General features: G+C 40.9%; 1 protein-coding gene across 2 annotated transcripts in view; it reads right to left on the bottom strand.

Annotated features, from left to right (window-relative positions):
- Positions 1–25282, bottom strand: part of ATCS (Citrate synthase family protein) — a 49664-nt gene extending 24382 nt beyond the window's left edge. The window contains exons 1-8 of one of the 2 annotated variants that reach the window (XM_088971153.1): positions 24740–25282; positions 24350–24416; positions 24089–24145; positions 22896–22937; positions 22307–22372; positions 22056–22121; positions 21801–21914; positions 9695–9758 (exon numbers count right to left, since the gene is read on the bottom strand). In XM_088971153.1, coding sequence (XP_088827279.1) covers positions 9695–9758; positions 21801–21914; positions 22056–22121; positions 22307–22372; positions 22896–22937; positions 24089–24145; positions 24350–24400 — 460 coding nt within the window. In that variant the 5' untranslated portion in view covers positions 24401–24416; positions 24740–25282. Of the gene's footprint in view, positions 1–9694; positions 9759–21800; positions 21915–22055; positions 22122–22306; positions 22373–22895; positions 22938–24088; positions 24146–24349; positions 24417–24599 lie in introns of both variants that reach the window. The other variant, XM_088971152.1, reaches the window with a different exon arrangement.
- Between the last annotated feature and the right edge of the window lie 296 nt (positions 25283–25578).

Below are 25578 nucleotides of genomic sequence, written 5' to 3'. Positions count from 1 at the left end.
CCTACTTTGCCCCTTCCCCCAATAGCCATCATGGCTGATTGGGCCCATTCCAAATAATTTGATCCATCAAATCTTACGGTTGTAATCTGAAAACCTGTCTCAGAACCACCACCATAACTGTTGTTCCCAAAACTGCCTTCTACCTAATTCTTAAACTCCATTTCGGTCAAGAACCAGTAGTCTCAAAATTAGGGTTACTACAATCAAAACAGCACTTGGACTATCAACCACAATCACAAAATCAATATAGAACCAATCTGTACTCACAATAGATGTGCATGAAACAAGTATAAAACTGATTTGAAACCAGTTACCACACACAACAGTCCGTACAGTTTTCACCCCCTTGGAAGAGTTCGAAACCCCAAAAGAAAACTGAAAAACAGTTTGGAGAATAGTCTGGTATGCTGAAGCAGAATTAGAGTTTTAATCAGTCCTAAAAGCAAATTCTCAACCGTACACTCCAGACAGTACCGTACGGATAAGGCTTGTAGTAGGGTTAATATGAAACCCTAAAACTGATCAATGTTGAGAGAACTATTAGGGTTTGCCACAGTGTCAGATCACAAGGTTCAGCCCAGTATTAGGGTTTGCCACAGGGTTAAGACAAAACCCTAGAGAATAGAAAGATAAAACCCTAGAGTGGTTCGGCCGCCCTTTCTAGATAGGTCCAACATATCTTCTCTGATAGTACTTCTCTCAGAAAATAAAAAACTTACAAGAGGATGTTGTTCGTTGCCTTCCAAGGTTACCCGAACCCTAGCCTTCCCTGATTCTTCCTTATCACCAACACGCTGCAACTGTGGCAATTCTTCAAACAGCTGCTAAACCCTTTGGAGATCTCCAAGAATCAATCAACGAACTCTACTTTCTCAGCTTCCAGCCTTAGATGATTCTCATGTGATCAGCTGGACTAGACTCACATGAGAAACCCTTGCTCTAATACCAAGTAGACGTTCAGGACTGTTATCAATCTTGAACCCTAATGGATTTCAGGTTCGAAAATAAGGAAAAAGGGTATAGAGAAGAGAGGAGAAAGAGGGAGGAAGAGCAGTAGAACACAAGAGTTGAAAGGAGGAACAGAAGCTTAATGTTCCGCCACTGCCACTTTATTTAATATTTATAGGTTATGCTCATTACATGGAAAGGACAGATCTGCCCTTAGTCTTTACATAACAAATAGAGCAAAATAAGACTGAAACAACTAAATGACCAACAGCTGACCCTAGGAAGACTAGAACACCTTTTACCCTACGAACACAGTGGGACCGTAACTGTGGGGCCCACATCAGTGTTCTCTACAGTCTTCAACCAGTGTCTTACCCTTATATGGATCACTTCTAGCATATTTTCCAACCCTCTCTCCTTTTTTGAGAAAATCCTTGAATTCCTTTCTTCCCATATTGTCAAGCAAACAACAGCTCTCACACACCTCCACATGATCCTTGATCTTTTTGTTGGCCAGTTGATAGAGGAAGAGGTAAACAAGCTTTTCCACCTGCACCCAAACAAAGAAGCAAACCATTCCCAAATATTTTTTTACCAAAACACAGGATATTAGTAAATGGTAACCGAACTCACCAACAGCTCTACAGAGAATACACCAGTGTGGAGATAAACAACTATTGGGTCTTTTTCTTTGAAGTCACCTATGTCAATTCTATCCAGAAGAGCTACCCAACAAAAACTCCCAACCCTCGGAGGTATAGATTGACACAACACATCCTTGACAAGGAATGACAAGCCAATAGGACTTTCCGGCTGCAATAAGACTTTAAAGAATGAGGCACAAGTAAAGGATCCAGAAGGAGACAAGGTCCAGATCCTACCATCTGTTTTTGTCGGCTCCAAGAAAACCCAATCAAGAATGGACAGGAGATTTGAGGTACAATCTAGTTCTGTGTCCCTGAGGGCTCTTCTCAATCCCAAGTTCCACCCAAACCCAGAATTTGAATTTGAAGGAACAAGGAAAGTGGCAATTGGTTCATTTTTAAAGGTGAAGTTAGCAAAAAGGGTCGAAAATTGGTCTTTCAATGGATGATCCCCAATCAACACATGTTCCCAAAACTTAATTAAGTTACCTGAGTGCAAATCATACCTGATCCAAGGACAGAATAGAGGTAGAATAGCATGGATTGATTTCCAAGGTGATGCTCTTGTTGCCATAGCCATAATCCCAGAGTCCCATCCATTCTCTGCAAGCCCATGAATACTACCAATTATCTTAGCCCACAACTTTTCCTTTTCAAATGAGAATCTCCACAGCCATGTCCCTAGTAAAGCCAAGTTCTTCTTCCTAATATTCCCAATCCCTAGACCTCCATCCTGCTTACTTCTACACACCACCTCCCACCTAACCCTATGATCCTTTTTCTCCTCCCTAGGCTCCCACAAGAAATCTCTCATCAGCTTTTCCAACTTGCCAGCCACCCCTGCAGACACCTTAAAAACTGAAAGTAATAAACGGGCAGGTTAGCTAAGGTAGACCTAATTAGGGTGATTCTTCCTCCTAGAGATAAATAATTCTTCTTCCAAGATGCAAGTCTCTTTTCAAACGTCTCCATAACCGGAGTCCAAAAAGTTCCTTTCTGAGGATTATCTCCAAAAGGAAGACCGAGGTAAGTTAGAGGCCAATTCGACACTTCACATTCCAAAATGTTTGCACATGCAAAGATCTCACTTTCCCCCATATTCACACCTACCACACAACTTTTATCAAAGTTAACTTTCACATTTGACATTTGCTCAAAAAGTTGTATAGTGTGTTTCAGATTCCTAATCCAAGTCATGTCCCCTCCCTCATAGAAAAGAATCGTATCATCTGCAAACTGCAAATGTGTAAGTGGTATGTTCTCCCTGCCTACCCTCCACCCTTTGATTAAGCTCCTAGAGTCTGCCCTAGAGATCAATCTCCCTAAGACTTCAACAACCAAGGTGAACAAGAAAGGAGAAAGGGGGTCTCCTTGTCTTATTCGCCTCAATGCTGGGAAGAAGTCCACCACCGTTCCATTCACCAAAATAGAGTAATGGCAAGTCCTAATACACCCTAGCACCCACCTGCACCATCTATCCCCAAACCCAAAATTGTTCATCACCTCCAGCAAAAAGGACCAATCTACCAAGTCATAAGCTTTTTCCAAATCTAACTTATAAACCATACCCTTTTTCCTTGATTTCTTGAAGTCCTCCACTCTCTCATTTGCTATAAGTATTTGATCAGTTATCTGCCTACCTCTCACAAAAGCTCCTTGATTATTTGACACAATGGTAGTGAGTACCTGTCTAATTCTAAGAGACAAGACCTTCGCAATGATCTTATACAAACTATTTACTAAACTAATTGGTATATAGTCCCTTGGGTGTGTTGCTTCTCTCTTCTTGGGAACCAAAGCAATGAAAGTAGAATTCAACCCCGGATTGATCTCTCCTCTTCTGTGAAACTCATCCAAGACCATCATTAACTCCTCTTTCAAAATCTCCCAACACTCTTGATAAAATGCCATCGTAAAACCATCGGGACCTGATGCTTTTGATCCATCCAAAGAGAATATTGCCTTCCACTTAGATTTGGCCACTCCATCCCCTCGATCCACACCCTACTACTTAAAGGCTTTCCATAGATAGATTTAAAATGGTTTGCAAAGGCCCTAACAATCTCACCATGATTAGACATGATTGTCCCCTCCACTTCCAAGCTTGAGATGAGATTTTTTCTTCTTTTGCCACTTGCCGTAGCATGAAAAAATTTGGTAATCCTATCCCCCTCCGTCAACCATTTACACCTTGACTTTTGTTTCCAACTAATTTCCTCCTTCAGCAATTCATCCTCCAATTGTTTTCGCAATTTCCACCTTTGTTCTTTGTCCTCCTGTGTAATACAATCCCTCCCTTCCTTAACATCCAAATCTTCCAGCTGTGCAATCACAGCTTGCTTCCTTTCTTCTAGCCTCCCAAATTCTAGCTTTATTCCATTCCTTAATTTTGCCCTCCAAAAATTGTAAATTCCCATGGAACCTCATCCCATACCATTCTACTGAAGGGTCACTTTCTAACCACCATTCCTTGATTTAATTAACAAAACACGGGTGGTGTAACCACATATTTTCAAATCTGAACGGGGCACGCCCTGTATTTCCCAATTCTTCCTCTCAAATCGTAATAGGCCAATGATCTAAGGTTACCCTAGGAAGTGTCCTCGAAGTCAAACTACCCCAACGTTCCTCCTAATCTATTGAGAAGAGAAATCTATCCAGCCTAGTACAAATGGGATTAACGTGTAGATTGGACCATGTGAAGTTACTATGCACCATAGGAATCTCTTTTAAGTTCAAAAACATCCACAAACTGATCAAACTTCCTCATACTTGTAGTCACCCTCTGCCTAGGATTATTTGTTTCTTCTGAAAACCCGACTACATTAAAGTCACCTCCTATACACCAAGGTCCTTCCCACAAACCCCTTCAATCCCCCAATTCTTCCTACAGAACCCTCCTCTCTCTAAAATCATTAGGCCCGTAAACATTTGTTAAAACCCACTCAAATCCATCCTCCACCTGCCTAAACTTCAAAGATACTAAAAATTAGCCCATCAACTATTCCAATCCTATGCAGACCACATTCTTCCATAGTATAATTATAGCCCCTGCAGACCCCCAAGAAGGTGCAGTAACCCAACTGATCCCCCTAGCTCTCCAAATGCTCCTGGCCCATCTAGCATCAAATTCTGCTCTCTTAGACTCCTATAACATAACTATATCTGGGTTTATCTTTTTAATCACCTCATTAATTACTGCTCTTTTCTTAGCACTTCCCAACCCTCTAACATTCCAACTGACAATTTTGATTCTGCTCTCTTGTTTTCCTCCCCCAAACCCAATAGGTCATCACTTAACCCCCTTCTTTCCCCTTTGACACCCAAAAGCTTGTCCCCCCCAGCATCCCTTATCAGTCTTTCGGCCTCACTCAGTTTCCTCTTCCTCACCTTACCTTCCTCCTTCTTTTACAAGAAAATCTTCAGATCATTTGGATCTTTCAAGCTACACCCAAGGTTCCCCACAAAAGTTGCCACGGAATCCTCACTATTCACGTCCCTCACACTTAACGTATAGGGACTTCCTTTCCTACTTACTCCCTCACCACTTCCTACACCCTTGTTCTCGTTTTCTACACCTAGCCCATCTGCCATCTCCTTCTGTAGGTTATTTTCCTCAAATTCATCCACTAGCCTCTTTAACATTTCCCAGATTCTTACATTTCTCACTATTGCCTCCTCCCTTTCACCTTTTTCAATGCCACCTCCACTTCTACCACTGTCTTTTCTTCTTTCTTCTCCAACACGGGCTCCGTCCTCTGGAATGGGAAGGGAATCTGGCACAACAGACGGAGAGCAATCATTAGTAATAGAAATCGAATTGACACAGATACATGGGTTTTGCTGATTCTGGGGGGACTGCAGTGACTGGTAACAATGTCTGTTATTCCCTGTTTTGGAGTGTGAATGTTATCTATTTCCTCGGCTTGGTTCTGAATGGACAGCTTTCCTTTCTCTTGTATAACACAAGTATTATTTCCCACACCTTGTTGTTTACCCCTTACTAACATACTTCTATTTTGTTGTTGGGAATCATCAGAAACTTCCTTACATATAGCCTGCCTTGGAATCTGGTTTGGCAATGGAACTTTTGGTTGAGAGCAAAGGTTTCCACCCCCAAGGATTTGTCTATGATCAATTGCGTCAGCCTCCTCTTCTCTATCAGGTCATGTCTCTACACCATCAATAATGTTGTTTTCTGCTTCTGTAAAAAATCGTTCCAGATTTAGATTGGCTACAATCTCTTCCACCTGCAACTCCCTTTCCGCTACACTACCAAGACTGGAGGAAACTTCAGAGTCATCTTCCCCTTCAACCTCCTCCAAAATGCATGCTACCCAACCTTCATCCACGGAATCCCTCTCTGCCACACTTCCTTGTGCATACCTAGGGTTTGGACGGTCTGAATAAGAGTGAACATCAGAGTCCGAAGCCACGTCTGTACGAGGTACCCATTGTAGGAAGCCCCTTGAACCTTGTTCAGTCCTTCGTGACTGTCCAACCAGAACTATCTTCGTTGGAGAAGAAGATAGACGGAGGATGTTGTCTATAGTCACAAGCTACTTCCCCTGACCCATGTGATCACTTAAAACACGTGGGTCAGTCTTCACACCACTGGTTAAACCACATCTACACCCGGTTGGTTCAGAGTAGGCGGTTCTCATATTATATTTACTCGACCCACACCCCCTCTTAGCCACATCAGCATAGGAAACCCGACCCTCTTTTGCTCCTTATAATTCAAAATTTTTTGAATTTTTTCCTTTAATTAGCTTACTTGAGCCTTGGTTTTCCTTGGTCGACTTTACAGCTTCCCCAAATAAACCTCCTTTCTCGCCAGTAACTCTCACCACCGGTTGCATGCCACATGTATACCAGCCTACCACCTCAATGTCTTCAACCTTTGTTCTTCTTCCCCAAAGAGTCGCTTCCACTTTCGAAATCAGCCAAACACGATACCAGTATCCATCAGCAAAACATCAACTGATCTGGGTAGAAACTTTAGTTTCACCCTGCAATTTTAACCTCATCAGCGTGTAAATCCTGAAAGTTAAACTCCTCCATGGCTCCTCCCAACAACTTCACTATTTTCTCCAGGTTTGACACGTTCCATAGATGAAATGGAAGACCTAGCAACTTGAGTATGAAACTTCCAGGGTTGAGTTCCATTTCATTACAGAGTGGCTTCCAATTCTGGAGATGGAACAGACCCTCTTTAGAATCAAACATAGTGAAATCCCACTGCTCATCACCTACGCCAAGGATTGCCTTCCTATCAGAAAAGGGCTTCAACGCAACATTGGATTGAGTCCCTACGTTGCACACTACTGTATCCAATACTTTTCTCCAATCCTTCACTTCCTTATTAGTTGTTACTGTTAGACAGTATATGCCCTTAGCTCCAATCAGTTTGATGTACATTATGACATTTATTGTAAATGAATATAGTACATATTTGATTCATGTTATATTGGTGTGTTTCTTTGTAATACCCTTAAACTGGACACTTATGAGACTCGTGTTAGTTTAGAATCTTCACATTGAATATAGATCTGGGGAGATTTATCCTGCCAAGGCTGACACTGATGTGCCGCCAAGTTGGTTGGGGTGGCTTGTCTCAACTGCCAGGGTAAGACCTGAGGTACATGCAGTGTGGGTTTTCTTGAAACCCTAAACCGGGCCAAATTCCAGCATTAACCTGGACCTTGGAGATAGATGGGCAAAACTGGAATGTTACACCTAACCCCTTGACTCGATTATGGTACTGCACTAGGTGTTGGATTGGATTGTCTTTGATATGCCAATCAGTGAGATCCTTAGAGGGGGTCAAAACCTGGGTATGTTGGGGCAGTCCGAGAATTCACCTGAGTGGGTGATCGTAGTGACAGGATCAACCCCTTTGTTGGACAAAGTGAATGATCGAGGAATGCACTCTCTCTAGTGGAAACCTAAATTGTCGGAATTTGATTTCAAACTTGTTGAAATTTGTTTTGCTATACATATATATTACGGTTTACAAAATTTCAAGAGTGGATTTTCTGGCAAAACTCCAATCAACCGAAACTCAAGTGGAAAGGAAAGATTCAAGATGGTGGAAGGAATTTAGAAATAACCTATTATCAATCAAATCTTTCTACAAGAACTCGTCAAGGTCAAATGGAGAAAGTCCAAAATCGAAAGGCATCTGGGGAAACGTTATCCCCACAAGGGTGGAAGCTTTTGCTTGGCAAGTGGCATTGGATAGCAATTTAACATTAAACCATCTTCAAAACAAAGGTTTTCACCTAGCTAGCAGATGCTATCTTTGTGAGAATGCAGAGGAGAATGTCTATCATTTGCTTGTTGAGTGCCTTTCCTCCAGGTTCATTTGGGGCTTCTTCTTTGGGCTCTTCAAGTCTGGCGGGTGGTCTTCAATTCTGTGGAGGAGATTTTCTCCAAGTAGCCAAAGGTAAAGGGAAATGTCAAAGCAAAGATCACCTGGAGTTGCATTCCTTTTGCTGTTTGCTGGGAACTTTGGAAAGAAAGAAATAGAAGAATATTTGAAGAGAAGGCTCGAACAAAGGACCATATCACATTACTATGCAGCAAAAGAATTATGGGTTGGGTTCTCATTCTCCCAAAGTTTGAAGGAATCTCAAAAGAAGACCTTGGTTCTAGTTTTTGGAACATTCTGGAATTGGCTTAAAGTTTACCTTTTGTTTGGTTTATGTATTTCTCCTTTTTTTCTTTTCAATGTCTCCCTTATGTTTGTTCCACTCTCCTTTATAGCTTTGTTTTCTAGTGATATCTCATCACTATCAGATGTACTTCTTTCTATTATTAATAAATTTTCTTTTTATTTATTACCAAAAAAAGAAATTAGATGAGGCCCATTATGGGGTATCATATAGATAATTCCCTTAATTACATTCTTAAAATCAAGAAAGAGAAAACTCTTCAATTCTAAATTAAAAGAAATAAAACAAAAAATAAATTAAAATCATTTCGTAAGAATCTTGATCTAATACTAAATTAAAAGAAATATCTCTCAAATTTTTGAAAGACAAAAGGGAAACAGAAATCCTAGTAAACAAATACAATGCACTTGATTCTTAAATACGATAATCAGTTCTATTACTTAGGCCACGTTCGCATCTCAGTAAATGCACTTATCCGGGCAAGTGTTTCTTGGGAAACACTTATCCGGATAAGAGAAATTACCAGTGTTCTTTTATTCCCCAAGTGAAGGTGTACAATGACCGATTTATCCAAAAATGTGATGCTATTAAAGGGACAATATTGTCCCATCACATATTAGCAATTTTCAGTGCGCATGGACAAGTAATTTACTGAAGTCTAAGGAGAGTATTACTTCCCCAGGTAAATGAGCCGCATGGGAATCATTCTTTTCCATGGGACCCACCAATACTAGAAAACAAATGCAGGTTTTTTTTGTGGGACCTACCAACTTACCCGCCCCCACTTCCCGGAAAACAAACTAGGCCTTAATGGAGCTCTAGGCCTATCTGAAACTTTTTTCTTGGCAAGCTCTATGTGAAACTTTGATACATGGGAGAGGAAGAATCCAATTTTTGCAATCAGACCTGTTCAATTAGCTGATTGTAGGCAATCTCTTCCTTGAAACTTCTGCAATTAACATTGTCAAATTTGAACTAAGAATATAGGCTGCTATCAGCCCTCATGAACTACATTTTAAACTTGAGTTTTTGAATACTGTAATCAGCCAGGTTGATTACAAGGCTGTATGCAGCTTTTTCTCTCTTTAATTATGTTATTTCTCAACTATGTAGAGGAATAGAAAGAAACTTTCTTAAGCACATTCTCAATCACATAACCCTAAACCTTAGAACCAACCTAAGAAAAAAATGGTTATGCTTCAGTTTCCTAACACTGGATCATACCAGTCTTGCATTACATAAAGTCAATAATGCAACAAATACAACCTTGCTATGATGAAACTACAATAACAATATGCAGAAACATGCATTTCTTAAAACATGTTCCTATCCATGACAATATGCATGTCATTGAGAACATATATCAAATCCTTCCAAAGAAATCGATTCATGAATAGTTTAGTACGGGACAATAAGATACAAAACCTGGAACAGTAGCACGAGCTCGCAGTTCCTTGGATAGTGCAGCTACTTGATCTTTGCTTGGTACCTGAGATACAAAAGGTACATGCTTAATCCTAATTAACAGTGAGAAATGAAAATGCAGCAACCATCCAAAATTAACAAAAAGAAAATCCAAAAGTACAATGTTAACTTTCATCTGCCCCTCCAATACTACAATGTCAACTTTTACAAAAATTAGCAACTTCACTAAGATTACTTAAACTAATAGTAACCTGATTCAAGCCAATATTGGTCCCAGCTACACAGGTCATCTTTTTATCAGCAATGTCAAATTTTTACTATAAAAGAATAAAAGAATGATGTACAAACAGTTTTTACCTGGCATCCCTGAAGCTGGCCTAGCCCCTGCTAGCCACCCCATTCATTTATTTCTATTACAGCTAATCATGGGGGATCTTCCCCCAGTACAGTGTGTTTCCATTTGCCCCTTATCTTGCTAATCTATCTTCCGTTTCATACCTTGGGATCCATCTATAACATTTTTTCTGATTTCTGCAGCAAATCAGCTAAAGATAACAGAAACTGTGTGTTGCAATTCCACATTATCAAGAGTCATATGCATTATTAAATTGTGAGCCATTGAGCCCTCGAATAATTTGCATTACCTATTGTGCTGCCCCTTACCCTTCCGGATCCTTCAATTTGCCTAAGATCACTTCTTACTGCTGCAGTGGGTGCTATGCACATGTCTAAAACACTTTATTGTAGTTTGTATCATGTTATCACTTATTGGGGCTATACCTAAATTCCAATGAATAGGCTCATTTCTAATCCCATTCTTTCTGGTTTTGCCACTCATCCATTTCATTATTGTATCCCTGCCACACTCATTTTCCAACATCCCAAAACTTTGTCTCATATAACATAGCAAGCCTTATAGACAAATTATAAAATTTTCTTTTTACAAGATTGATACCAATCAACTACACAACACTCTCAATGCACCCCTCCATTTCATCCACCCCACTAAAATTTGATGGGCAACATCTTCCTCAACCACACTTTTGCTATCAATTATCAAACTAATGTAATGGAAGTCATCATTTTGAAATAACTCTTGGTCTCCAATCCTAATTGTACCCTAATGACCACTCATGTCAGTGCTAAATTTACATTGCATATACTCTGTCTTTGTCCAACACTCCCTTTTTTTTTTGATAATTGAAATGATTTTATAAATCAGCAATAAAATAGTACAAAGTCCTCATGGAAAGGTACGAGTTGCAACCTCTCCAGGCTAGTTAAGCACAAATTTCCGAATTAATAATAACTTACATAGAAGCACAAAAAAGATCTTCCCTATATACCCCCTATTTGGCTAGAGCATCAGCCAAAGAATTAGCAGACCTACTAACCCATTTTACCTCCACTCTCATATTGCTGGTTAACAACTTTACTTTTTTTATGAGATCTTTGTAGCCCCAAATGGTGGTATCCAAGTTTAGGAGCCACCTGGTTACCACCTGAGAGTCCCCTTCAACTACGAGATGCTTCACCCCAAGCTGGTTGGCGATATGAATTCCTTGTACTGCAGCAAGTATTTCTGCCCTTGTGGAATCCCCCACTCCCACCGGTCCTGAGAATAGGGAAATTATGTTGCTGTCCTTATTTCTCAGGATACCCCCTATACCTGAAAGCCCGGGATTGCCTTGACTGCTTCCATCAAAGTTCAGCTTAATGACACTTTCCAAAGGCAGAACCCATTCTGACAGAATTCTATCCTTCTTTGTTGAAGTGTTGGCTATTACTAGCCAATTTCTCTACAAATCATCAAAGGAGAAGTCATCAAAGATATCCACAGTTTTCAGCCAATGGATTGCTCTTGTTAGGATACAATCCTTCATTTCATCTAACCCTCTTTCCTTCTCTAAAAAAATTCTTGCATTCCTTTCCTCCCAAAGAGTCCACAGAGTGGCTGCCCTGACACATCTCCACATGACCTTACCTCTTCTAGTGTGCCAAACAAAGACAAATGGGTTGAATAACAAGCTTAAATCAGAAGGAAGAGACCACCTACCTCCAAATAGACAAAGGCTCCACCTCCAAATAGCTGTAGCAAAAGAACAGGAGATCAACAAATGGACACAGTCCTCATTCTCGGCCTTACACAAGGAGCACCAATTTCGGGAAAGACAAAGCGAGGGTCACTTTCTCTGTAAGTTTTCCAAAGTATTGATCTTCCCATAGAAAACTTCCCAGCAGAATACAGCAAATTTGGGGGGAATAGGTCGCGCCCAGACTTCTTTGACAAGGAATCCTTGGGAAGAGGGGTTAGAACTGAGGGATTTTAGAAAGGAAGAGCAAGTAAAAGTACCTTTTGGAAGAGGAGCCCAAATCCGTTGATTAGCACAATAACACAATTCGACTCACCATCCCTTAACCCTCTTCGAAATCCAAAGTCCCAATTTAAAGATAAGGGGTTTAACGAGCTTGGGAGAAAAGATGCAATTGGTTCATGTTTGTAAAGGGAAATGGAATACAGCGAAGGGAAACAATCTTTGAGGGGTTGAGTACCCACCCAAATATCCTCCCAGAAAAGAATAGCATTACCAGAACAAGCACCAAACCTGATGAATCTGAAGAAGCGAGGGAGAATACCATGTATAGCCTTCCAAGGTGTAGTAAGGGTAGCTCGACGAGATATCCCAGAATCCCAACCATTTCCTGCACAACCATGATTGCTTGCCACCACTTCATGCCATAATCTCTCTCTCTCTCTCTCTCTCTCTCTCTCTCTCTCTCTCTCTTTTCTCTCGGGGCCATCTCCATAGCCACTTCCCTAGAAGGGCTACATTCTTCAACACTATGTTCCCTATCCCTAAACCCCCTTCTTCCTTTGGTTTAGTAACTATCTCCCATCTGATCATGTGATCCTTTTTCACCTCTCCCGGTTCCCATAGAAAGTCCCTCATTCTCGTCTCCAGTTTCTTAGCCTCCCTTAGAGGAATCCTGAACACAGAAAGGAAGTAGGTTGAAGGTTGGCAAGTGTAGCCTTAATTAAGGTCAGCCTACCCCCTATTGAAATGTAATTCTTTTTCCAAGCCGCCAAGCACTTATCAAATTTCTCCACAATAGGGGCCCAAAAATTACTTTCTTTAGGGTTGGCTCCTAAGGGTAGTCCTAAGTATGTCAAAGGCCAGGAAGAAATATTACAACCTAAGCATTCTGCAATGGATTCAATCTCCCTATTCTCCAAGTTTACTCCAGCCACACAACTTTTATCAAGATTTACCTTCAAGTTGGAGACCCTCTCAAAGGTACTTATTAAGACCTTAAGGTTCTCCACTTTGCTTAACTCATTCCCTTCACAGAAAATAGCAATATCATCAGCAAATTGAAGGTGAGTTACTGGAATGCCCCTGCTCCCTATTCTCCATCCCTTTATTTGGCCCTCCTCATCTGCTTTGGAAATCATCCTACTAAAAACATCAGCAACAAGTGTAAAGAGGAAAGGGGAGAGTGGATCCCCTTGTCTTAAGCCTCTATTGCTTGGAAAAAAGTCCTTAACCATCCCATTCACCAGCACTGAATAACAACAAGAGTGTAAGCAACCTCTTATCCACTTACACCATTTATCCCCAAAACCATGTCTTCTCAACATCTCCAGCAGGAAATTCCAATCCACTAAGTCATAGGCTTTCTCCAAGTCCAGTTTGCAAAGTAAGGAAGGAGGAAATGAGAGGGGATGGGTTTGTGGCTGCAGGACGGTGGAGGAAAATACTGAAGTTCAAAGCCAAGGAGTTTCCGCTTGAAGAGCTGAAAAACAAAGGTGGGGCAAGCTTGAAGATTAGGGAAGGAAAGAAGGCCACAGTGTTGCTGCAAGGTATGGAAGTGATTAACTAGTTCAAGGAGTATGTGAATGAAGCATGCCTCAAAGGTAAACAAAGAAACTGGAAGGAATTGAGAACTCAAGAAGGGAAGAGGTATGTTGTAGAATGCAGAAGAAACTGTAAAGGGGGTTACTTAGCTCTCTCTGAATTCTATGGGAAAGGAAGGAGGCAAGTAGTCTGCTTTCCTGAAGGTAGACAGGGTCTTGGATGGAAGAAAATCAATGGAATACTGGAAGAGTTTCATTACTACATGCGATTGGATATACTGAAGGAGAATGGTAAAACCATCAAACTCTCAAATGAAGATGAAGACCAGGTCCAAGAGCTACTAGCCTCTGGACAAAACAGGCTGGTTGGCTATTCCAGGAGAGAAGAGTGGGAAGATAAATATGTGGTTCGAGTTAAAAATCCGGTTAGCAACTGGAGGAGAGTTGCAGATCTGCTCGTATTACAGTTGAAGTTAAAAGGGAAGTTTATTTTAACACCTTTTGAGAACAGTAAAGTCGTGCTTGATTTGACTGAAGATAAGTTAGAGCTCTCAGCTATCAGTTTTCAATCTGATTATGGTGTGATTACAATATCTAAGTGGAACTTTTCATCTAACTCTAAAGAGTTCTTCACTGAGGATGGGGTGGTGATACGAGTTCTTGGTCTGCCCTTTCATTTGTGGAAACAAGAAGTAGCCGCATCCATTGCACTATTATGTGGTGGTAAGCTTGCCAGAGCTTTTTGGGGGGACCTTCGATCAGCAGCTCTCCTTTTGAACAGAGTGAAACCATAAGATATTCCCAGAAAACTGGAGATAAACGTGGAAGGTTGCTTCTACTCAGTTTGGCTGGCCGCCTCCATAGAAGCTGCACTATGGAGGGAGGCTCACAAGGAAGGGGATGAGAAGGTAGAAGAAGAGGCCCTACGTGGAACAAGGAGAGTGATAATCTCAAAGGTTGATCAGTCTTTCACCGATTTGGGTAAGCAAAAACTGGAGACTTTAAAAGAGAAGGGGCAGATGGGTGGTCAAAGACGTGGAGTGCAAGCTATCAGTAAGGAGTGCAGTATTTCTTATGCAAGATAGTTAAAGGAGGTAAGAGGGAGATTTTGAATTTAAGTTATGAAGGAAGATTAAAAGTGTTAGAGTGAGCCGAATAAGGGTAATTTAGTAATCTTATGTCAGTTAAGTACTTTGCTTATGTGGCTATTTTATTAGAGTACTCTGCCCCACACTTAAGTGAGGGCAGTTTAGTCTTTGGAAGTGTAATTAGAACCTAATAAACACAAGGGGGTCGACTGAATGGAAGACTAATCAGTTCGACTAAACCCTCCTGTTCTCTCTTTCTCTTGTCTTCTTCCTCATCTTCTTCTTCCTTCTTCACTGGTTCGAACTACTGTAGCTGCTTCAAAACATGGTATCAGAGCAAGGTTTCTGACCTGCTTCCGCTTGCAAAGCATCTCAGCTGTGTTCGTGACACCCTCCTCTTCGTTTCTAGTTGGTTAATGGAGAGAGCTGGTTCGCCCTAGGTCTGAGACATCACAGTTCGTTGCTCTCTGCTGCGCACAGTTTTCTTCATCAAGGAAGGTGATTTCAGCAGTGAATGGTTGGCTGATACTCTCAAAGGAAGGTTGGTTATTTAGTCCTCTTGTGTTGCTGGTATTTCTGGGTAGGAACCCTTCAAGAATCAGTTAGTACTGATTAGAACCTAGAGAACTAGGTTCATTGTTGCCCTAAAAAGGGCTGTGTGTGCAGTAGCCGAATGGTGTAGGGCTGCTGTGAGTTGTTGAGTGGTGTTAGGGCTGCTGTAGGTGGCCGAGTGGTGTAAGGTGGAATGCAGTGACCTTGCCAAACTCCTTGTGGTCGTGTAATGCCCTCTTAAGTGTGTTAAACAAATCTGAACTGGGTGTAGCAGTTTGACTGTGTTGTGGTGCTTGTGATGCGCAATTTTTTTTTATTGAGTGGTTGTAAGAGGGCCTACTGTTGTGTTGTGGTGCTTGTGATGCCTATGTGGGTCGTAGGTGTGTGAAGTCAGCAGTAGTGTAAAGAAGAACAAGTGTGTGCTCCCACTGTTGTGTTTAGGGGCTGCAATAGGTGCTGAAGTATCAAACTGTGAACAACATCAATCAGCTTGTAGCTGAGAAGTAAGGTTAGAGGCAACTGTGAAAGAGTACAATGGCAGCAATAGGAGATGGCTACAATGATCAGAAACCTAATGTGGTAATTTCCTCCGACTACCTAGGGGTACAAATGACCTCAATTAAGTTGAATGGGGAGAACTATGTTCCATGGGCCAAACCAGTGGAAGTGTTTCTCAAGGCAAAGAAGAAAGTAAAGCATGTAAGAGATGAAAAGCCATCGGAGGACTCTCTAGGGTTTGATGATTGGGAGCAAGAAGATGCTCAAATCATGACTTGGCTGTGGAATAGTATGGAACCTAAAATTAGTGCCAACTCCATGTTTCTTGATACGGCTAAGGATATATGGGAGCATGCTATATTCTGGACAAGATAACACAACAAGAGTGTATCAGCTTTATCAGGAGTATTTTGATTTACAACAAGGAACCAAAACACTAGAAGAGTACTATGCCAACATGAAGAATATAAGGAATGAACTCAATGTCTATCACCCCCTTACTCCAGGTATTAAAGTTCAACAACAGCAAAGGGAGCAACTAGATGTTACAAGATTTTTAGTGGGGCTGAAGTCGGAATATGAACCAGTTAGAGCCCAAATATTGGGGGGCTCTACTCATCCTACACTTGAGGAAGTATTCTCAAGGCTTCGTAGAATCTCTCTGGGACAGACAGAGAACTCCACACAGTCTGATAGATCAGCACTTGTGACAGCTCGAGGGGTTGGATATAGTACAAGAGGGGGAGGTCATGCTCCCCGAGGAGGCCGTGGCAGTTCCATGATTAGTCGGGGTGGTCGTGACTCAGGGGGAGGCCGTGGCAGAGGGAAGAATAACTCTACAAGGAAATGCACTCATTGTGGTAGAGAGGGACACACAGTGAATTTCTGTTATGATCTACATGGCCCTCCCTCTAAATGGGCTAATCATGCTGTAGCGGGTGAGGTTGATATCAGTGACAGTAAACCGGCAGACCGAACTCATCCCACATCTACATCTACCTCTGGGAGGGAAATGGTGAGCGTACCGCGTGATGAGTATGAACGGTTCCTTCAAACACTTGCCCAATCAGGTATTGCTTGCATGCCATCTAAAACCTCTCCCTGGATTATTGACTCTGGAGCCTCAGATCATATGACCGGGACTCCAGGTGTGTTCTCTTCTCTCTCTAAAACCTCCACATCACAAACTGTTACACTTGCCAATGGGTCCTCATCTCCCATATGTGGTGTTGGTAATATTGACATGGCTCCTGTGCCCTTATCATCTGTTTTATATGTCCCTAAGTTTCCATTCAATCTTATGTCTGTTAGTAAAATAACCAAAGCTCTTAACTGTTCCGTTACCTTCTTTCCTTCCACCTGTGTTTTTCAGGATCTCAAGACGGGGAAGAAGATTGGTGGGGGGCATGAAGCTGGTGGACTGTACTATCTTGACGGTGGTGGATCTTCAATTGCTCTTCAGACTTCGCTTACTCCTCTACAATGGCATTGCCGACTAGGACATCCATCTCTCAAGGCTCTCAAGATTGTGGTCCCGTCATTGAGTCATTTGTCAATTTTGCAATGTGAGTCATGTCAGTTTGGGAAACATCGTCGTGTGTCCTTCAGTCCAAGAGTTGAGAGTCGTATGTTGAGTCCTTTTTCTTTGGTTTATTCAAATGTTTGGGGTCCAATCAAAATAGAGTCTTATAATGGGTACAAGTATTTTGTCTCCTTTATTGATGATTGTTCAAGAATGACATGGATTTACTTAATGAAAGAAAGAAGTGAATTGTTTTCTATTTTTCAAAAATTCCATGCTGAAATACGCACACAATTTGGTGTTCCAATCAAAATTCTCCGTTCAGATAATGGTCGTGAATACTTTCTTACTTCATTTCAACAGCATTTAGAACAGCATGGCATTATTCATCAGACATCATGTGCATACACCCCTCAACAAAATGGGGTAGCTGAACGGAAGAACCGTCAGCTTCTTGAAACTGCACGGTCTATTCTTCACCACATGAATGTTCCTAAACGTTTTTGGAGTGATGCTGTGCTCACTGCATGTTTTCTCATTAATCGGATGCCCTCCTTCATTCTTCATGGTCGGTCCCCCTTCTCTATCTTGTTTCCCACTTTATCTCCATTCCCATTAATTCCTCGTGTCTTTGGTTGTGTGTGCTTTGTCCACAATCTGAGCCCTGGAATAGACAAGCTAGATGCACGCTCAATTAAATGTGTCTTCCTTGGCTACTCACGGACTCAGAAAGGGTACAAGTGTTATAATCCCATTACCCGGAAGTGCTATGTCTGTCCTGATGTCACCTTTTTTGAGTCAGTCCCCTTCTTCTCAAGTCCTGAAGCACCCTCGTCTCCACCCACACTTCCTCTTCCTCTCCCTGTCAGTGATCCAGTTCCAGATGTTGTTGTTGGAGTAGACTCATCACCTCATCCCATGCAGATCACCACCGAACGTCCACCAATCCGGCAAGTGTATACACGTCGAACGGCACCGGCCCCTCCTCCAGCTTCTACCTCATCTGCGGATCCTCTCATGGCTCCGATTGTTGAACCCTCAAACCTTGATCTACCCATTGCCTTACGGAAAGGTAAACGCAGTTCTACCCTCCATCCCATTTCCAATTTCGTTTCATTATCTCGTCTTTCTACATCACATCGCCAGTTTGTTTCTCTTTTATCCTCTATTTCCATACCTAACAATGTCCAAGAAGCTCTCAGTTCACCTGATTGGCGGCAGGCAATGGAGGAGGAACTTTCTGCTCTTCAACATACTCAAACGTGGGAACTTACTACTCTCCCACCTGGTAAGCATGCTGTGGGATGTAAATGGGTGTATACTGTGAAATACTTGCCAGATGGTAGTGTAGAGCGTCTGAAGGCCAGACTTGTTGCTAAAGGTTACCCCCAGTTGTATGGAGTAGACTACATGTTCGTGTACTAATTTCCCTGGCAGTTATGTATGATTGGCCTCTGTTTCAGCTTGATATCAAGAATGCCTTTCTCCATGGTGATCTTGTGGAGGAGGTATATATGGCGCAACCACCTGGGTTTGTTGCTCAGGGGGAGGATGGTAAGGTATGCAGATTGAAAAAGGCAATTTATGGGTTGAAACAATCGCCACGTGCTTGGTTTGGGAAGTTCAGTGAAGTGGTGAAGAGTTTTGGAATGAAGCAGTGCCAGGTAGATCACTCAGTGTTCAGCTATGACTCAGAAGCTGGGAAGATTCTATTAGTGGTCTATGTGGATGATATTGTCATTACTAGCAGTGATAAATTGGGGATTGGAAAATTAAAGGTATTTTTGCAAAACCATTTCCAAACAAAAGATCTTGGAACATTGAAATATTTCTTGGGAATAGAGGTTGCCAGGTCAAAACAAGGTGTAAATCTGTGCCAAAGAAAATATGTTATTGATCTATTGGAAGAAACAGGACTGTTAGGTGCAAAACCGGCTGAGACCCCTATGGAATCAAATGTTAAGTTGAGCAGTGATACAGGAGAAGTATTTGAAGATCCTGGAAGGTATAGACGACTAGTGGGGAAGCTGAACTATCTAACTATCACGAGACCCGACATATCCTTTGCAGTCAGTGTGGTGAGCCAATTCATGCAGGACCCTCGTATACCTCACTGGGATGCAATTCTTAGAATTGTGAGGTATCTGAAAGGAGCTCCAGGCCGTGGACTATTGTATAAACCAGGAGGAAAACTTGAAATAGTGGGGTATACAGATGCAGACTGGGCAGGCTCAGTGAATGATAGAAGATCTACTATGGGCTATTGTACATTTCTTGGAGGAAATCTTGTGACGTGGAAGAGTAAAAAGCAGACGGTTGTGGCCAGAAGTAGTGTTGAAGCTGAGTATAGGGCCATGGCACATACTACCTGCGAGTTAGTGTGGTTGAGGAATCTTCTACAAGAAATTGGGTTTCACATGGATAAACCTATGAGACTGTATTGTGACAACCAAGCTGCACTCCATATCTCATCCAATCATGTATTTCATGAGAGAACAAAGCACATAGAGGTTGATTGCCACTTTGTGAGGGAGAAGGTCCTTGCTGGAGAGATAAACACAGAACATGTGGGCTCGAATGATCAATGGGCAGATTTGTTTACAAAAGCTCTAAACTCAGGGAAAGTGAATCATCTATGTAACAAGCTGGGATTATATGACATATATTCTCCAGCTTGAGGGGGAGTGTTAGAGTGAGCCGAATAAGGGTAATTTAGTAATCTTATGTCAGTTAAGTAAAATAACCAAAGCTCTTAACTGTTCCGTTACCTTCTTTCCTTCCACCTGTGTTTTTCAGGATCTCAAGACGGGGAAGAAGATTGGTGGGGGTAAAGGTTGATCATTTGTGGAAACAAGAAGTGGCCGCATCCATTGCACTATTATGTGGTGGTAAGCTTGCCAGAGCTTTTTGGGGGGACCTTCGATCGGCAGCTCTCCTTTTAAACGGAGTGAAACCATAAGATATTCCCAGAAAACTGGAGATAAACGTGGAAGGTTGCTTCTACTCAGTTTGGTTGGCCGCCTCCATAGAAGCTGCACTATGGAGGGAGGCTCACAAGGAAGGGGATGAGAAGGTAGAAGAAGAGGCCCTACGTGGAACAAGGAGAGTGGTAATCTCAAAGGTTGATCAGTCTTTCACCGATTTGGGTAAGCAAAAACTGGAGACTTTAAAAGAGAAGGGGCAGATGGGTGGTCAAAGACGTGGAGTGCAAGCTATCAGTAAGGAGTGCAGTATTTCTTATGCAAGATAGTTAAAGGAGGTAAGAGGGAGATTTTGAATTTAAGTTATGAAGGAAGATTAAAAGTTTCAGACCAGGCCGAACCAAAAAAGAGTGAACTTGAGCCTCACGTGCCAGTTAGCACACGTGGGCCTCAAAAATGTGTTGGGCCTGTTAAAAAAACCAAGAGTGGGCCGTGTCCTCTTAAGTCGGCCCAGATCAAGCCTCACTTAAAGAGGGCACGTGACTCACTTAAGTCACACGCGCTTGGGAAGGGGGAGCCTCCAAATAGATGGTAAAAACCATCTATTTTCTTCTCCTTTTAGCCCCTCCTCTCATTTCCGCGCACCAGCTGCAGGTTCGGCCACTTCGTCGCTACAATGGCTTCCGACCGAGAAGGAAAACCATTTACCCTTGGATAGGCAGAATAACAGAAGCAGAAAACGGCGGGATTTAGACCTTGTTGAAGACAGTGCTTACTTAGGTGAAGAAGATAGTTCAGCGAAGGTCTCCAGCTCGTTACAGTGGAGACCCTCGAAGAAGTTGCCGATTAAGGAACAGGATCGCCGTAATCCCAGGAGTGTGAAGAGTAGTGAGGTCTTCAACTCTGATTCGGAAAGATTGACAAACGATGAAGATTTTGCTGTTTCCGGTTCAGATTTTGAAGAAACTGTTAGCTTGGGAAGTATCGATCTCCAAAAGCCAAGAGATATATTGGAAGAGGGCAGTTTAAACACTGAACTGTTATTCCTCGAGGAGGAGACGGATCTGCAAGATTCAGATTTTGAAGAAACTGTTAGCTTGGGAAGGACCATGTGGAGAAGCCTTCACACTGCATTGATTTGGATGATTTGGAAGCTTGTACCGGTTATATATATTTTGTCTTCTCTATATCTTTGACTATTAATAAAATTCTATTCACTTATCAGGAAAAAAAAACACGTAGCAGAAATTTGGAGCTTTTATCTAACCCACAAAATCTCTCATGGCAAAATTTGACCTAAGTTCCCAATCCTTGTCATTCTATTTATCATGCTTGTTTGCAAACTGGATCACAAGGAGTAATATAGTAACTGAAACAAGTAAGCTTGTAGATTGGAACGTTATAATCATCCAACCAATAGATCTCTTTGCCAAGAAAATCTCCATGATAAAACTGAACAGAGTATTATTGGAATAAATATTTGCAAACTGGATCACAAGAAGTAATATAGTAACTGAAACAAGTAAGCTTGTAGATTGGAACGTTATAATCATCCAACCAATAGATCTCTTTGCCAAGAAAATCTCCATGATAAAACTGAACAGAGTATTATTGGAATAAATATCCTTTTAAAGATGACAGAAGAGACAGGAAATCATACAAAGATTACCTTCCCAGTTAGAAGAAGCCACAGGAGGCCCTCAGGCAAAGGCTCTCCCCCAGGATTTGCAGCTGGTAATAATTTCTGGCATTCAGGAATAGATAGACCCCTAAAGCGAATTCCCTAAAACCCAAGAAAGAAAATTCAATTTTCCAACCTAAAGTAGAAAAGTAAAACCAAATACAGCAAAATAATATATCAAAAAATCCCATTTCCAGTAGTAACCCAAAAACAACTTTATGAATAGCTAAATAAAAAGTATACCTCATCTGGGTCAAGTAAAGAGGTTTCCCAAAGCATTCCTGTCATTCCTCTCATTCCACCAATTACCTACCAAATTACAAGAGGCAGATAATTTAAGTTGAAGACACATAAACAAATATATGGTTCTCTAAGATTTACAACACAAACTTATTTAAAAAAAATGTGAAAACAAAGAAGCTGCACTTGTAACATTTTTCTTCCCAATAGCCACTACTGAGAAGATACAATAAAACCAACATAAGTATTTTTACCATGTCAACTGTAATGTTCCCAAGCTGAACCTTCCCACATTCTGCTTTCAGCTTTTTCAGTCGCTCCTGAAATGGAATAAAAATAGAGCTAATGAAACTCTAGAAAAATAAATTAAATTTCGGATCTTGAAAGCATTTAACTAATCAGCACAAACATTATGAGAATCCCTTAAATGTTGCAATATACATATTACCATTTAATACCCTAAAAGACTCCATGTTTAACTAGGAAAAGTCTTAAACATTTTAAGGGAGAATGAGAACGGTTCTAGGAGAACAAATAACAAAACATAATAGTTATCATGTTGGACAATTGCATTTAAATATAATTTCAATTATCTTCCAGAAGAAAAAAAAAATGAACGTGGTGCACTATATTTATATTTAATAATTGTAAAACTGCATCATGTTATATGGAAAAACAATATAGGTTATGTATGATACCAAAATCATCCAAGTTCATGATTCAAAACAAGAACTTCAAGACACACCTCTTGAAAACAAAACTTTTTTTTTATTTTTTTGTCATGAAAAGTACAATACATAGAAGTATATAAGATGAGTTAGATACATAGAAGAACTAACAAACCTGCTGTTCTGGAATCAATTCCTTCAATTGAGAATGAAGATCCTACATGATAAAGAACAAATTTTATGATCAAATTCAGTTAAAAAAAAAGAAATAAGAAAACTAAAATAGGAATACAGAAGACAAACAAACAACTAGAAATACTGGTCTTTAGCAACTTTTCCGGGTAAGCTTCAACATTAATAGAAGAAACATGGGGTGGGGGCTCATTGATCACCTATAGAGAACGCAAATGAAAAACTAGTATATTGCAACTTTCCAAGATAAGCTTCAAAGTTAATAGAAGAAATGGGGGTGGGGGGAAGGGGGAGTCGTTGATAACCTATACGTGCTGAAAATTTACATCCTTGTAGTTATTGACCAGCTGAAAGTATCAACCTTTAAACTATAAATGCATGGCTTCTTTCTGTGAATTATCGCGGTTACCATGAAAATAATAGCAAAACAATGAGAGTACACTGAATCCTACACCCATGCAAACTAAAGAAATTTATTTCATATTCAATGTTTCTATCAATTACTCAATTTATAATTATGCCATCTCCTGAAGTATTTCCTAAGTAGCATTTCACATTTTCAAAGAGGAATCAATTTAAGAAATGGTTCAAGGAATCATCAAGACAGTGAAGCTTCTTTTGTTGCATGGTAAGGGCTGAAATTGATGGAACCATGATTTCACAAATGTCTTTCATTTCATTTTCCTTCTCTTTTTTCCTTATTTTCTTTGAGCAGGAACGGGGAATAGTGGTTAGTAAGATAGCAACCATTTCAACTAGGAGACACGTTTTGTTCTTTTTTACTTTTGTTTTTTTACAGGTAAGAGACACTTCACTATAATGACAATTTTAACACCTAATGGTCCTGCTATTGCTTGATACAAACTAAGTAAGAAAAGTAAAATAAATTGACAAAGTCCATGGATGCAAGGACATATCATCCAATTTGAGGCAGTTGAATCCCAATTTAACCACCAGAATATGAAATGACAGCAATCATTTCTCCAAAAGTCAACTTGTGCTTATAAGAAATCCATAACGAATGGTCCAAAAATTCCATTCTTTGATATATAAAAAAAAAAAGGAGAACAACGTTGATAAATCAACTTAAATCAATGAAGCTTGTGCTTTCTTCGTTTTTTGAACCAAAAATGCACCCATGTACAACAAGGTCTATAGAGATAGATCGAATCTTACGGTCTCTGAAGAACTTTGCAGCCATCTAACAGAACCATTGAGACCAGATTGTTGAACCTGTAACAGTAACTTCAATTAGTAAATAAACAAGCATGGCAAATTCGGAAAATAGAAGAAAGGCCAGCATCGCAGTATTTAATGATCAACTCTTGATATGCACTGCTCTAACTACATAAGCGGCTCAAGATTAAAAAGGTTAATAAGAAACGCCGTAACGAATCAAAGAAAACAGCATTTCGACATCCACGTGACAGTACTTACGAGACGAGATCGGAGCCTTGAAAGAGCAGAAACGCTTCGGAGGAAAACCATTGCTGAGAACAATTCCCTACGCAAACGGAGCAAGCTCCTCTTTTAGAACATTAAAGATCTCCAAAATATAAAAACGAAGAAGAAACTTCAAAAGAGTAGAGTAGCAACGGAGAACGAGACAGGGTTCTATTCAATAATAAGGAAAATCAGACTACGCAGAGTAGTTGAAAATTAAAGTTAGGGTTTCATAGAAAGCAACCTTGATTCTAGCATAAGAAGAGTGCAGAAAATAACGAAAATGAATCCAGTTTCCATAATCAATGCGGTTAAACATGACCAAAATGCCAGAAAAAGAAATCTTCTTCGATAAATGAAATTTTAGAATATAACGAAACGTACAATAAACCAACAAAGGAGAGCCCGCGAACGAATTGCAGAGAGAAAAAGCAAAAGCAGCGAACAACCTCCCCGAGAATGGCAGATACAGAAACCAACGAATTGCAGAGGAAAATAAAAACAGGCAGAGTCAAGCGGAAAAATGTCCGTGATTAAAATGTCACTTTTACCCCTCATTCATATTTGTAATATCGAAAGTAACCTTGTATAAGGCCGGTCCCAATTAGGGTACTAGGGTTACTTACTTAAGTCTCGTATCATTCGGATACATTTAGTTTGAGGGAAATGTGAAAATTAAAACAAATAAATGGGCAAATTGGGTAGCTAATTCTGATAAGTTTCCAAATATAAACCAGCATTCCACGTGTCTTGGAAATGCAAATAAATGTAGACCGGCGACGGCTTCGCGGAATCGCCGCCGTACTTGACTTTGCCGGATCCTCAAAGCATGGTGGGAACACACATTCCCGTCTGCATTCGTGCGACTAACCTCCGCCTATCATTTTACCTTTATTATTTGTTTTCCCTTTGGCTTCGGAAGAAAGAAATATTTTTGTCGGATGGGAGTCATATAACCTCCGGAGGTAACAATCGCTGTCGGAAACTCGGAACAGACTAAGTTGACATGATTGGTTTGGGCCGTGAAAATTCAGTTGGGCCTAGTAGGCCGTTACTGAGAAGCTCAAGCCCAATTTGGAGTCTAGACAGCCCAGACGGCCCATGAGCTTTCATCTAATCATCTCCACCTTCTCTTCAGACTCCGGATCTCCTACCCATAATATCTTGTCCACGTCTACCCACAACACACTCTCCATGTGTGACTGCGATGTCATGTGGATAGA

Source organism: Nelumbo lutea, chromosome 2 (assembly GCF_056320005.1).
Source record: "Nelumbo lutea isolate HS-2025 chromosome 2, American lotus-T2T, whole genome shotgun sequence".
NCBI lineage: Eukaryota > Viridiplantae > Streptophyta > Magnoliopsida > Proteales > Nelumbonaceae > Nelumbo > Nelumbo lutea.
Note: the sequence above shows the minus strand (reverse complement) of the source record. Positions and strands in the feature narration are given on the sequence as shown.